Below are 13205 nucleotides of genomic sequence, written 5' to 3'. Positions count from 1 at the left end.
GTTGAAGATATGCAAATGATTTTACTTCTTTCACTGGCTATAGTCCAACTTTATGCAAATCCATATTCACCTTCTTTAAGAGAATAGCATATTAGCAATCAGCTTCTCTTGATTCACTTAAACTTATAACCTTTTATCCCTTTCTGGTCCCTTTTCTCTCACTAAGGAGACCAGGATATAAAAAACACATTGCTAGAGTCTCTTCATTATGCAAATTGGCTTCCCTAAGTTTTCGCCACATACTGGTAATTAACCCTCTGGCAACTATTGGGGTTTCTCGTTTCCAAACCTCTTTAAAAAGTAACAAGGAAGGCTCTTCACCCCAGCCTTTAACAGCCACTACCTCTGAATAATACCAAGCTCTCAACAACTTTCCAGTATCATCCTCCACCCCTGGCTGTCATCAAAAGAAAAAAGAAAAATGTCAGAAAACACATTCTGCTGGATTTTGCTTTCACTTCAGTTTTCAGAGTCAAATAAAAACGCTACCTTGTTCTATCACATTCTTCCATTCATGCCTGAACCCTCTGGTCCTAGTTCAATGGGCATTTCCCAAAGAGCTTCTCCAGTCAGAGTCAGCCCTCATCTTCCCCCTCCCTCCCTCTCTCTCTCATTCCAGAGAGGATTTGTATGGAAACTGCTTAGACTTAAGTGGTCTCTAAATTTTAAAATAAATAAATAAATAAATGGGCTCATGGTCACGAAGAACTTCCTTCCCCTTCCCACTATGATTGGACCGGTCCACTTCAATGCAGGAACTGGGGAGTGTACCTAAGAATTTCCCCTTCCCAATCCTTTATAGCTACTCTTTTCCTTCCAATACCTCCTGTGAATAGGGGCTTCTCCTTTCAGTTTTTAGCACTAAACTATGACCAGTCAAGATCAATTCAACAGGGACAGGACAAAGTAAATATCACAGAGTATTCCAGACCTCTGTTTAATTCATGTTAACTGTGGGACTCTTACTGGCTCCTGGAACTGTTCCCTCCCACAGGTAGTACTGAATATGAGATAACTTGTCTCAAATGAGTGGGGAGAGTGTGGCGCAGTGGTTAAAGCTACAGCCTCAGTTAACATGAGGCTGTAGGTTCAAACTAGAGAATGACACGGTGACAAAATTCATCACCGTTCCCGTCCCTGCGGATAACCACGGGAAACCATCTTCATGTCATTCTTTAAGGGAGAGAGGGAAGAATCAGAGTATGAATGGCCACAACCACTGACCCACAAGCTTTGCTTTGAAGAATGCTGGTGTAGAAGGATTGAAGTTGAGATAGACACTACAGAATGACAGTCTCTGGTATCCAGAGCAGATATTGTGATGTCATAATGCCTCATTCCACCAGTGCCTAAGAGCCAATCACATCAGTGATGTCACAATGGCTTCATTATCCTTGGCTCACATAAGAATCAGAGTATGAATGGCCACAATCACTGACCCACAAGCTTTGCTTTGAAGAATGCTGGTGTAGAAGGATTGAGATTGAAATAGACACTAGAAAATGACATGGGATTATTTCCTGAGGTTATCCATGGGGACGGGAACGGTGATGAATTTTGTCACCATGTCATTCTCTAGTTCAAACCCACGCTGCGCCTTGTGATCCTGGGCAAGTCACTTAATTCCATTGCCCCAGATACATTAGATAGATTGTGAGCCCACCAGGGAAAAATGCTTGAGTAACTGAATACATGTAAACCATTCTGAGCTCCCTTGGGAGAACAGTATAGAAAATTCAATAAATAAAATGCAGCTATAAACATACATGTGACCTATTTTTAGCTGCATAAGAGAGACGCATTCTTGGTAGGAGTTAGAGAGTATGGGTACATCAAGTTTTCAAATACAAACGATCTTATCACCTTTCCACTCCCCACATACAGTGTTTGTAAAATAGACACTTTTAATGCAAATGCTGTGCATATGTTAATTTTCTTAAAATCACTTACAAAGTGTTTGTGCAGAATTTGCTGCTATGTAACCTTGAGACTGAGGCCTGATATATCCTGTATTACAAGGGGTCTACGGCATAATGTGTATTTTTTTAAAAAGTTCAAACCTTGACTGTGTTGTAATTGATCCCACATTATATACAGCTCTGTTATATGGGGGTCCTACAGTGTACTGCATGGATTTTCCAGCATTTGTTTTCACTTGATTTAATTTGGTCACAAAGTACACAGCTCCTTTTTATCTGAGAAATAAATGTATGCTGACAGATATTCACTCCATTGGGGCGTTTCAAAGTCACCCGCCCTGCGACAGTGGCTGTTGTTCTCTCGTTATTTGACCTCCTGTGGCCCAAAAAAGGTTCTGGGTGAACCAAGCCCCTGTGTGAAATGTATTGGCACAGTCTCACTCTCCAGCAGAAATTGGACATTTATTAGGAAACAGATTGCAGACAGGACACCACAGACCGTCTGACTCAAAGTTTCGCCAACTCAAAAAGCAACTCTTCATCTTCAGGTATACAGTACCAAAATATATGACATAGAAAATTGTTTTGTCTGTGTTTCAAGAGGATGATCAGCAATGGACTTCTTCTATTCCTATTTCCCTGCTGAGACAAGCTTCTCAGAATGGCCATAACGATTGGGGTATCATGGGGGCCAGGACTTTTCCACTTTACTTCCTCTCTCTCTCTCTACCTCCCCCCCCATCAGACCACACCATTACTATACAGCTAGCAGAAACCCATAAGCTTCCTCAGCTGAAGAAATTGGACATGGCAGAGCTGTAGCTGAGGTGACAGCATGGTCACAAGCACTGAAGAAACAGCAGCAGTAGGAGCCTCTAATTCCAGCACTTCCTGATGTTGATCTTGTGAGTTTAGCACCAAATCTGCTCACATTACTAGTGCTACAGGCTGTAACTGAGGTCTCTTTCATGCTTGTGGCCATACTGGTACTGCAGCTACAGTTTTGTCACTCCCAATTTTTTCAGCTGGCAGGGCTTATGGATCCCTGATAGCTAAATTATATTGCATGCTGGAACCCACTATTACCCTCCCAACATGGGTTCAGGAAGTCGCACAGTGCAGAGACCTGCCTAATAGATCTTGCAGAACAAGATCGTCACTAAGGAAAAGTAAACAAATGCTACTTTGCGCAATTCAGCATCTCTGCAACATTCGAAGTGGTAAACCACAACCTTCTACTCAAGAGGTATCCGAACCAGGAATCACTGGACATGTCCTACATTAGTTTAAGGGGTTCCTCTCTAACAGACGATATAGAGTATTGAAAGATAAAATCTACTCTGACTACTGGACCCCGCCATGCAGAGAACCTCAAACATCTCCTATCTCACCCTCTACAGTACAACATCTTCATGACCACTCTTGACTCAATTAAACTAGACCCTGGAGAATGGTTATTTTTAAATGAAGATGACATCCTTCTATTAATCCCCATAGATCTGAATCCAACCAATCTTGCTATCAAGCTATCCCAAACCCTAAATAAAGTACAGAATGGGCAACAAAACAGCATCTCAAACTATACACCAAAAAAAAACCCCCAAGCTACTATGATTTAGATCGGTGGTCTCAAACTCGCGGCTCGCCAGGTACTATTTTGAGGCCCTCGGTATGTTTATCATAATCACAAAAGTAAAATAAAACAGTTTCTTGATCATATGTCTTTTTAGCTATAAATGACAATATTATTATTAAAATTTAGCCAAAAGGAAAGATTTATAAACTATAAAGAGTTTTACCTCATGCAAAATTGTCATTTCTTTAATAAGACAATAATTATTTTTTTCTGAGACCCTCTACATCAGGGGTGCCCACACTTTTTGGGCTTGCGAGCTACTTTTTAAATGACCAAGTCAAAATGATCTACCAACAATAAAATAAAAAAAAACACAAAGCACACTGTATGCATAGAAAATGTTAATCATCATTCCTATTCCAGGGTTTTTCAAAGAGGTCAAAGCAGATGACTCTAAGCACTATCACCTCAGTAACAACCATACAAAAATAGACAAATATACCCCCTCCCTTTTTACTAAACCACGATAGCAGTTTTTAGCGCAGGGAGCTGCGCTGAATGCCCAGCGCTGCTCTCGACACTCATAGGCTCCCTGCGCTAAAAACCTCTATTGAGGTTTAGTAAAAGGGGACCTTAGTGTAAAATATAGACAGCAGATATAAATTCAGACACATTTTGATCACTAAATTTAAAATAAAATCATTTTCCCTACCTTGTCTGGTGATTTCATGAGTCTCTGATTGCACTTTCTTCTTCTGACTGTGCATCCAATCTTTCTTCCCTTCTTTCAGCCTATATGATTCCACTCCTCTAGACCTCATTCCCTCCCCCAACTTTTCCTTCCTCTTCCCTGACCTTTCTTTCTCTCTGCCTCCCTTTCATTTTTTTCTGTTTCTCTTCTTTCCTTCTGTCTCCCTGCCTGCCCTTTTTCTTTCTTTCTCCCTGCCCTCCCCCAAGCCACTGCCACCATCGGGGACCAGGACCCAAACGCCACCAATAACAGACCCCAAGCTCTCCCTGCTTCGGCCAACCAGCATTCCTCTCCCCGACGTCAATTCTGCCGTCGGGAAGAGGAAGGCTGATCAGCCCAAGATCGTGATCAACCTATTGGGGGAAATGCTGCCGGGTCCTGCCTTCGCGGAAACAGAAAGTAGGCAGGACCTGTTAGGAACAAGAACAAATGCTTCACTAACCTGTCTCCCGCATTAGCCCGTAGCGAACGCTTGCTTCAGGGCTCTCAACATGTGCGTGCAGGCTTCCCTTCTCCCCCCCCCCTCCCCGGACATAACTTCCGGTTTCGGAGGGAAGAGAAGAGAAGCCTGCACGCACACGTTAGAGCCCGGAGCATAAGTTCGCTAGGGGCTGAAATCTCCAAGCCGGTTTTTTGGTTTTTTTTAAAAATGTTCAGCAGCGGCAGATGACAGCTGGGCGGACCGCCCAGCTAAAAGGCCCTAGGGAGAACACTGGAGAGGAAGGCTGATTGGCCCGTAGATCAGGACGGCAACACGAGTGCGATCGACTCGAGTTGCCTTCCTGAGCTACTGGTCGATCACGATCGACGCGTTGGGCACCCCTGCTCTACATGATACATTCCACAGCTCCTCCAAGTACCTACAAATCCAAAATGTGGCCCTGCAAAGGGTTTGAGTTTGAGACCACTGGTTTAGACTAAAGGTTCACCTGATCCCTCCCCTCCATCACACTGACAAATGGAGTCAAACCTCAATATCGAGAGAGCTACCAAGGTCCTTGGAGTCACCCTAGACAACTCATAGACATTTGAAAACCACATCAATAACATAGTCCGTAAATCATATACCACAATACAACAGTTGAGAAGAATTAGACCCTATTTCCTCCACCAACACTAAAGGATACTCGTCCAGTCAATACTGGACTACAGCATTGCACTTCTTTCAAGGCTATTGAAGAAACAAACAAAAAAGCCTATCAAAGAAACAAAAAGACTCCAGCTTAAACAGAACACAGCAGCAAGACTAATAGTCTACAAATAAAGATTCAATTACGTCACACCAATATTGATTAAACTACATTCGCTCCCAGTTAACAAATGAATTGAATTCAAGACGTGCGGCCTAGCTTCCAAGATCCTACATGAAGAGTCTCCTGATAGCTTACCCAGATATAGAGTACTACTGGGAAGATTGATTGAGCAATGTAACATTAACAGCAGGATATTATCCTGTCCTTCTCTGAAAGAAATAAAGTATAAAAGGCAACACAGCAACTCCTTTAATTACTGACTTGCAAAAACGTGGAAAACATTACCAGGAGAGATCTGCACCTCCCCTACATAAGCTCTGTTCTGCAAATCCCTCAAAACATGGCTCTTCCAGAAATCCAGGCCAAGAGCCTGACCCGACCCAATTCTTGAACCAAATGCTCTCGATTATGAGGTAAATATCCCACACACCAATTCAACACCTCAGTAATATATTCAAAGGGCAAATCTGACTCCCAAAATGTATACTTACACCTGTACAGTAACAATCAGTACTGTACTACCTAAAACACACTGACTGCTGTTACTGTAGCTTTGATCGAGAATGTTGCTTCGCTGATTGTCTGAACGTTGTGTTGTTACACCGATTGCTGTTACCGCCTTGATCAATGCTGTAACCCACCTTGAGCTCCACCGAGGAGGATTTGGCAGGATATAAGATCACAAATAACATAACAAATTATATTTAATTTGACATGGTACAGAAAGAAGATACGGAGAGAAGGAAGGGGAGGGAGATGCAAGGGACAGCTGCACTGTGGGAGAGGGGATAGTGAGGTGGAGGTAGGTATTTATGTTCTGAAAAAAGGTCAAAAAGTAAAAAAAGGAGGATACTTGGGAAGAGAAGGAAGAGCATTACTACCAAAATAACCTGTCTCTTTAAGGAGAGAATGGCAGAACAGACTTATTGCATAATTTCAAAACAATAAATAATTTAATGAAGGATGAACTGCTCATAGCTTATCTCCTGTAGATTTGTTTCCTCATTTAAGCTTGATACATAGCTAATAAGAGCCTTGGATGTTAAAAGGTAACACGTCTGGTCTGTTGGGAAGAATTTCTTCCATCAAGAATGTGGCTACAGCTGAATCCATCTATCAGGTCTGTGTCTCAGCTGTCCCCATTCATCATCCTGCACTCCAGATTTTACCAGCAGGAGTTTAAGACTAACGGCTTCCCTCCCACTTCACAAACAGTCTGATACTGGAGTGTGTGAATCTGTTATGAATTGGCTCCCATCACACTGCTCCCCCCCCTCCACCTTTGTCAGCTTTGTGATTTACAGTGTGTGATCACTGCTCTCCGAGTTTAAATGCTCCAGAGATCCTGACAGGTGTGCTTCCAAAATAAAAATAATTCATCACCAAGCTCTGCATGGAGTTGCTCTGATCTGCTGGTTGGGGAGGACAAGTGGGAATTAACAACGTGGAACACAGAAGATCTGATAACATATCTCAAATGTAATTACAAGTAAATGTACCTGCACAGATTGCTAACTGGAAATTTAAGCCCTTTTCCTTTCTGAAGAAAATACAAAAAAAATCAAGAGTACCTTTAAACTGGCTGACTTAAGACTGATTTTATATATAACAATTTTATTGAAAGAATCAAATAATCAATACAATAGGATAATACAAAAATGCATTTAATACAATAAGAATCATAATAATAATATTTCATACAAATTTGTATCATTCTTTCAAATTAAATTTCCATATGAACTAATCCAATCTTATCTATACCCCCCTTAATTCCCCTACCTCCCCTATCTTTCCCCCTAAATGAAATCCCTCACCCTGGATGATTAACTAAGACTGATTTCAAATAAAAATTTTAAATGTCCTGATTTCAGGTGATTGCCCAAATTTAGAAAGTCCTAAACCTTAGGAACTTATCTGTAGAGTTATAGTTCATTTTTTCAGGCTACTACTACTAATAATAACAGTTTATATACCGCCGGACCGTGAAGTTCTATGCGGTTTACAATGATTAAAAGATGCTACAAATTGAGTGGAATTAACAAAGTTAAAAGCTAGTGATTAACATCTCTAGGGATCAGTTATTGTGGAATAAGATTGTGCAGGTCAGTTGCCTAAGATATGTGGATATGTTCACAGCCGTATGTGTATATGCTAATGTGCTAAACATTTACATATGTAACACATATGGAAATGCTGGCGCCTCTTTTATAGGGCTTCATCCATAATGGGAATGTGACTGTTAAAATACTTGAGTACACACAAAGAAGGCCTGTACATATTTGCTCTGTGTGAGTGTCAATGTGTCTTGTATCGGAGCTCGTTCTAGGTGCCTGTTTGACTATTCAACTAGAGCAGTGTTCTTCAACCGCTGGTCTGCAAATATTTCCTGACGGACCACAAAGGATTTGGGTCCCCTCCAGGCAGTTACCTTCAGTGTATCTAAAACTGCACACTGGGCAGGAAGAGAGGCTCCGGTGCCAGCGTCAGCTGACTTGCAGCTTCCCGCTTCCGTCGCATATGCCGGGACTCCTGCTTTCACATATCTGGTGCTTAAGGGGCCTTTTCACTAAAATGTGCTAAAATATGGGTTTAGCTAAGACTGCCAACAGGATCCACATTCACAGGACAGGGTTGAGCCAGACCTGGGTTTACCATGTTGCATGCAGGGATTTGTAGTTCTGATTTCCCCATTGCATTCCCTAAGAAAAAAGAAGACTACAAGTTCCAGCATGCACTGAGGTAAACCCAAAAGTGGATCAACCTTGTCCGGTGAATCTGGATCCAGTTGGCAGCCTTACCGATACCCCCTCTTTTTTTACAAAATCGTAGCGTGGTTTTTAGTGCCAGCCACGGCAGTAGCAGCTCCAATTCTCACAGGAATTCTATGAGCATCGGAGCTGTTACCGCCACGGCTGATGCTAAAAACTGCACTACGGTTTTATAAAAAAGGGTGGGGGGCAGTTAGTTTAGTACATTTTAACATAGGACTTTCCTGTATGCTAAGCTAATATTTTATGTTGGGGTATATTAAGGAGTTTTCTTTTGTTTTGCAGATCCCATGCTAATTTTTCCATTAGCACACAGGGCTTACAAAAGAATAATAATAATAATAACTTTATTCTTCTATACCGCCAATAATCATGCGACTTCTAGGCGGTTTACATTTGAAGAGAGCAATCAGCAAGTTACAATATGCAGATAGTCAGTGAAATTACAGTATGTAGAATCTTGAAATACAGCGAAATACAATATACAGTTTGTTAAGTATTTTCAGAGGGGACATGTTAGAAATAGGACCAAATTACAAAATACAGTTTGTTAAGAGTTTCATTGGGGCATTGGATAGAAATAGAAAAGAAAAGGATTAACAGAGTTACTGTTTAGGTGATATATCTGTCGAATAAGACAGTTTTTATGGCTTTTCTAAAAACGTCGTAGGTCAGTCTAGCTCAGCGGTCTCAAACACGCGGCCCACGGGCCGCTTGTGGCTCTCCAAGTTTTATTTGCGGCCCCGCAGTCTGGACTGGATCATTCTCTTCCTTTTGGAGCAGCAGCGTGTCTGGCCGGTTCGTTCCGTTCAAAGCCGCGGGTTGGCAGCTCCTTGCGCTATCCACTCCTGCATCAGAAGCCTCTCTGACATCACAACATCAGAGAGGCTTCAGACGCAGGCGCGGATCTCACAAGGAACCGCCACCCGCGGCTTTGAACGGAACGAGCCGGCCAGACACGCTGCTGCTCCATTGGCGTACCAAGGGGGGGGGGGGGCGGTCCGCACAGCTGGAATACTGCGTCCAATATTGGTCTCCGTACCTTAGAAAGGATATGGCGTTACTCGAGAGGGTTCAGAGGAGAGCGACACGCTTGATAAAAGGGATGGAAAACCTCTCATACGCTGAGAGATTGGAGAAACTGGGTCTCTTTTCCCTGGAGAAGAGGAGACTTAGAGGGGATATGATAGAGACTTATAAGATCATGAAGGGCATAGAGAGAGTAGAGAAGGACAGATTCTTCAAACTTTCGAAAAATAAAAGAACAAGAGGACACTTGGAAAAGTTGAAAGGGGACAGATTTAAAACGAATGCTAGGAAGTTCTTCTTTACCCAACAAGTGGTGGACACCTGGAATGCGCTTCCAGAGGGAGTAATAGGGCAGATTACAGTACAGGGGTTTAAGAAAGGATTGGACAATTTCCTGCTGGAAAAGGGGATAGAGGGGTATAAATAGAGGATTACTGCACAGGTCCTGGACCTGTTGGGCCGCCGCGTGAGCGGACTGCTGGGCATGATGGACCTCAGGTCTGACCCAGCAGAGGCATTGCTTATGTTCTTATGTTCACCCTCCACTGTTCTCCCTAGAGTGCGGCTCGTCTAGAGCAGTGGTGCCCAACCTGCTTCCCTTCCCTTCTCACCGTTGCCATCGGGGAACAGGCCGGCACCATGCTCTTTGATCTCCCTGCTTCTCTTGCCGCCCGACCTCAATTCTGACGTCGAGAGGACATTCTGGCTAGCCAATCGCTGCCTGGCTGCCCGGAACATCCTTTCCGATGTTAGAATTGACGTCGGGCGGCGAGAGTTGGTCGGCCCCATGGAGAAGAGAAGTGTGGAGATCTCGGCCTGTTCCCGATGGCAGCAGCAGCAGCCTATTCCCCAGCGGCGGTGGCATGGGGGAGGGCAGGAAGGAAGGAAGGAAGAAAGAAGGGGGGGGGGGACAGGGAGCCAGAAACAAAGCAAAAAATGGGACACAGAATCAGAGAAAGACAGACATAGAGAAAGAAAAAGTTGGGGGAGGGAATGAGGTCTGGAGGAGAGGAAGCATACAGGAGGCTGAAAGAAGGGAAGAAATATTGGATGCACAGTCAGAAGAATAAAGTGCAACCAGAGACTGATGAAATTACCAAACAAAGGTAGGAAAATGATTTTATTTTCAATTTAGTGATTGAAATGTGCCAGTTTTGAGAAAGAAAAGATATTAAACTTTAAATGTGAGTGCTGCAGAAAAAATAGTTAATGTCTTATTAAAGAAATGACAATTTTGCATAAGGTAAAACTGTTAAAGGAAAGTTTTATAAACTATAAAGAGTTTAATCTCATGAAAAATTGTCACTATTTTTTCTGCGGCCCTCCAAGTACCTACAAATCCAAAATGTGGCCCCGCAAAGGGTTTGAGTTTGAGACCACTGGTCTAACTCCAAAATGTAGTTGTCCAGACAGTGTTGTTGTTTGTTCGCTTGTTACATAAAGGTTCTTTCCAGAAAGGTTTTGTATATACAGCCGGTGATGCTTGGATATACAAATAGATTGCAGTTTCTGGTTTGTCTTATGGGACTGTATAATACGAAGTGGGATAGCAAGTATGTAGGAGCTAGTCCCCAAACTAGCTTGAAGTATATGCAAGAGAATTTGAATATTATTCGTGCCTCGACTGGCAGCCAGTGCAGCAGTTTGTAGTAGGGGCTGACATGGTCGCTTTTTATTTATTTATTTATTTATTTAGATTTTTATCCCGTCCTCCCAGTAGCTCAGAACGGTCTACAAGTGAACATACACAATGGAGAGTAATTAGACATATAAGAAGTACAACAGGTTTAAATGTTTGGACTTACAAGAATGTGATGTAATTTAAATAAAGGGAGAATACAGCAAATTAAGAGTAGAGTTTAAATATAAGTAGTTTAGTTTAAGTACAGTTCTATGAGTTTAGATATAGTTTGTCAGTGTAAAGACTAAGAGAGGACTATACTGAAATTTAGGGAGAAGATAGGCAGGGGAGAGAGGAGAGAGGGGGGCTTAAGGGGGGGAGTAGACAGAGGGTGATCTTTAGTTGAAGAGGAGGGTCTTTATCAATTTACGGAATGTTAATAATGAGTTCTGTTGTCTGAGTTGAGGGGGGAGTTGGTTCCAGAGGTGTGGAATGAAGTGGCTGCAGGATCGTTTGTGGGCAGTTTCTGTGAGGAGGGACCTTCCGGGGGGGGGGGTGCATAGGCGTATCTCCGATTTTGAGCGGAGGGTGCGAGTGGGGGTGTAGATGGGAAGCTTGGATTTTATGTAGGAGGGGGTGGTGGAATAAATTATCTTGTGGGCAATTGCCAGGGCCTTGAAAGCACAGCGCTGGCTAATTGGGAGCCAGTGCTCAGCACGGAGTGCTGGGGAGATGGGATCGTGGTAGTTGAGGTTGTGTAGGAGGCGGATAGCTGCATTTTGGACCCGTTGGAGGCGTTTGAGATTATTTTTGGTTAGTCCATTAAATAGGGAGTTTTCTCAATCCAAATATCAAGCGGACTGCTGTGTTCTGAACAATTCTAAGTTTCCTCATTATTTGTTTGGGTATACTCATGTAAACAATATTGCAATAGTCCAGTGTAGAAAGCACTAGTGATTGCACTAGTAATCTAAATGATAGTGGGTCAAAGTATTTTTTGATGGTCTTTAATTTAGATAGCACTAAGTGATCCTGCATTAATTTTGCTTTATCCAGATAGTGCAGACTAGCCAGATAATGCTTCCATGCCCATTTCTTGCCTATGGCATGCCCTCTCCCCCCAAAATTAGAAAAACTAAATAACACAAGACAAGCAAATTATTGTACTGATTCTCATTGCTACTATCCAGATAGCACTGGGGTAGTCTTGAAAAATTCTCAGTGGCGCTATCTAGATAGGACCACTGAAAATCAACAGATAGCACCGGTCGGCGGTATTTATTTGGAGAGCAGGTGCTGCTATCTGAATAAGTGTTTTGATTATCGAGTTCTTCATTCTTAAATATCACACAGTGCTAGTGGCCATTTGTCCAAGTCCTGCATGCTAGGCTGGTCAGAATCTTATGAGCTTATTACAAATGTCTTAAAAGTCTCAGCCTAGGAGCAGGTCTATACTTTATCGTCTCTCAAGTTGAAACATAAATGCAGGACTTACTGTGTATGACGCTGAGTCCAAAGAGGTGACAATCCTTTAGTCTAAGTAGGTCACAGATTTGGACAAGTAACTCACGACACAGTGCTTTAACCTGCAAAAGAATAAGGAGTTTAAAATCGTCCAAGGATTTGCAACTCCACACATAATTCACAGCCATAAGCTGAAGAAATGCAAAATACCACAGAAACACAAGGATTAAGCTCTATAAATAGTACCTAAAGAATTAGTGCAGAAGAAATAGCGCTTAGCACTATTCTATAAACAGCTCTCAAAGTTAGGCATCATTTATAGACTAGCACTTGTGCTGGGGCATAAGAACATAAGAATTGCCATGCTGGGACAGACTGAAGGTCCATCAAGCCCGGTATCCTGTTTCTAACAGTGGCCAAGCTAGGTCCCAAGTACCTGCCAGAAACCCAAAGAGTAGCAACATTCCAGAGCTGAGATTGTGATGTCATAATGCATCATTCCACCAATGCCTAAGAGCCAACCTCATCAGTGATGTCACAATGGCTTTACTGTCTTATACTTGGCTCACATAAAAGCTGCAAGACTGGGACAGACCGAAGGTCCATCAAGTCCAGTATCCTGTTTTCAACAGTGGACAACCCAGGTCCCAAGTAGATTTTATGCTGTTTATCCTAGGACAATGTCTCAAACTTTTTTGAAGCCACAACATATTAAACTCGGGGCGTCTGGATGGTGCAGGCATCAACGTGATGATGTCATGCGCATGTATGATATCATCACATCATTGTCTGTGCATGCACAGAGGTCCTCTAGATGGGACCCT

The 13205-nt window shown here is 42.7% G+C and overlaps 1 protein-coding gene across 1 annotated transcript in view; it reads right to left on the bottom strand.

Annotated features, from left to right (window-relative positions):
• Positions 1 to 13205, bottom strand: part of FRMD6 (FERM domain containing 6) — a 171822-nt gene that overhangs the window by 83042 nt on the left and 75575 nt on the right. Inside the window, 1 exon segment of the mRNA XM_033950666.1 lies at positions 12413 to 12503. Coding sequence (XP_033806557.1) covers positions 12413 to 12503 — 91 coding nt within the window.

Source organism: Geotrypetes seraphini, chromosome 7, assembly GCF_902459505.1.
Source record: "Geotrypetes seraphini chromosome 7, aGeoSer1.1, whole genome shotgun sequence".
Lineage (NCBI taxonomy): Eukaryota > Metazoa > Chordata > Amphibia > Gymnophiona > Dermophiidae > Geotrypetes > Geotrypetes seraphini.
This window is presented reverse-complemented; position numbering and strand designations above follow the sequence as displayed.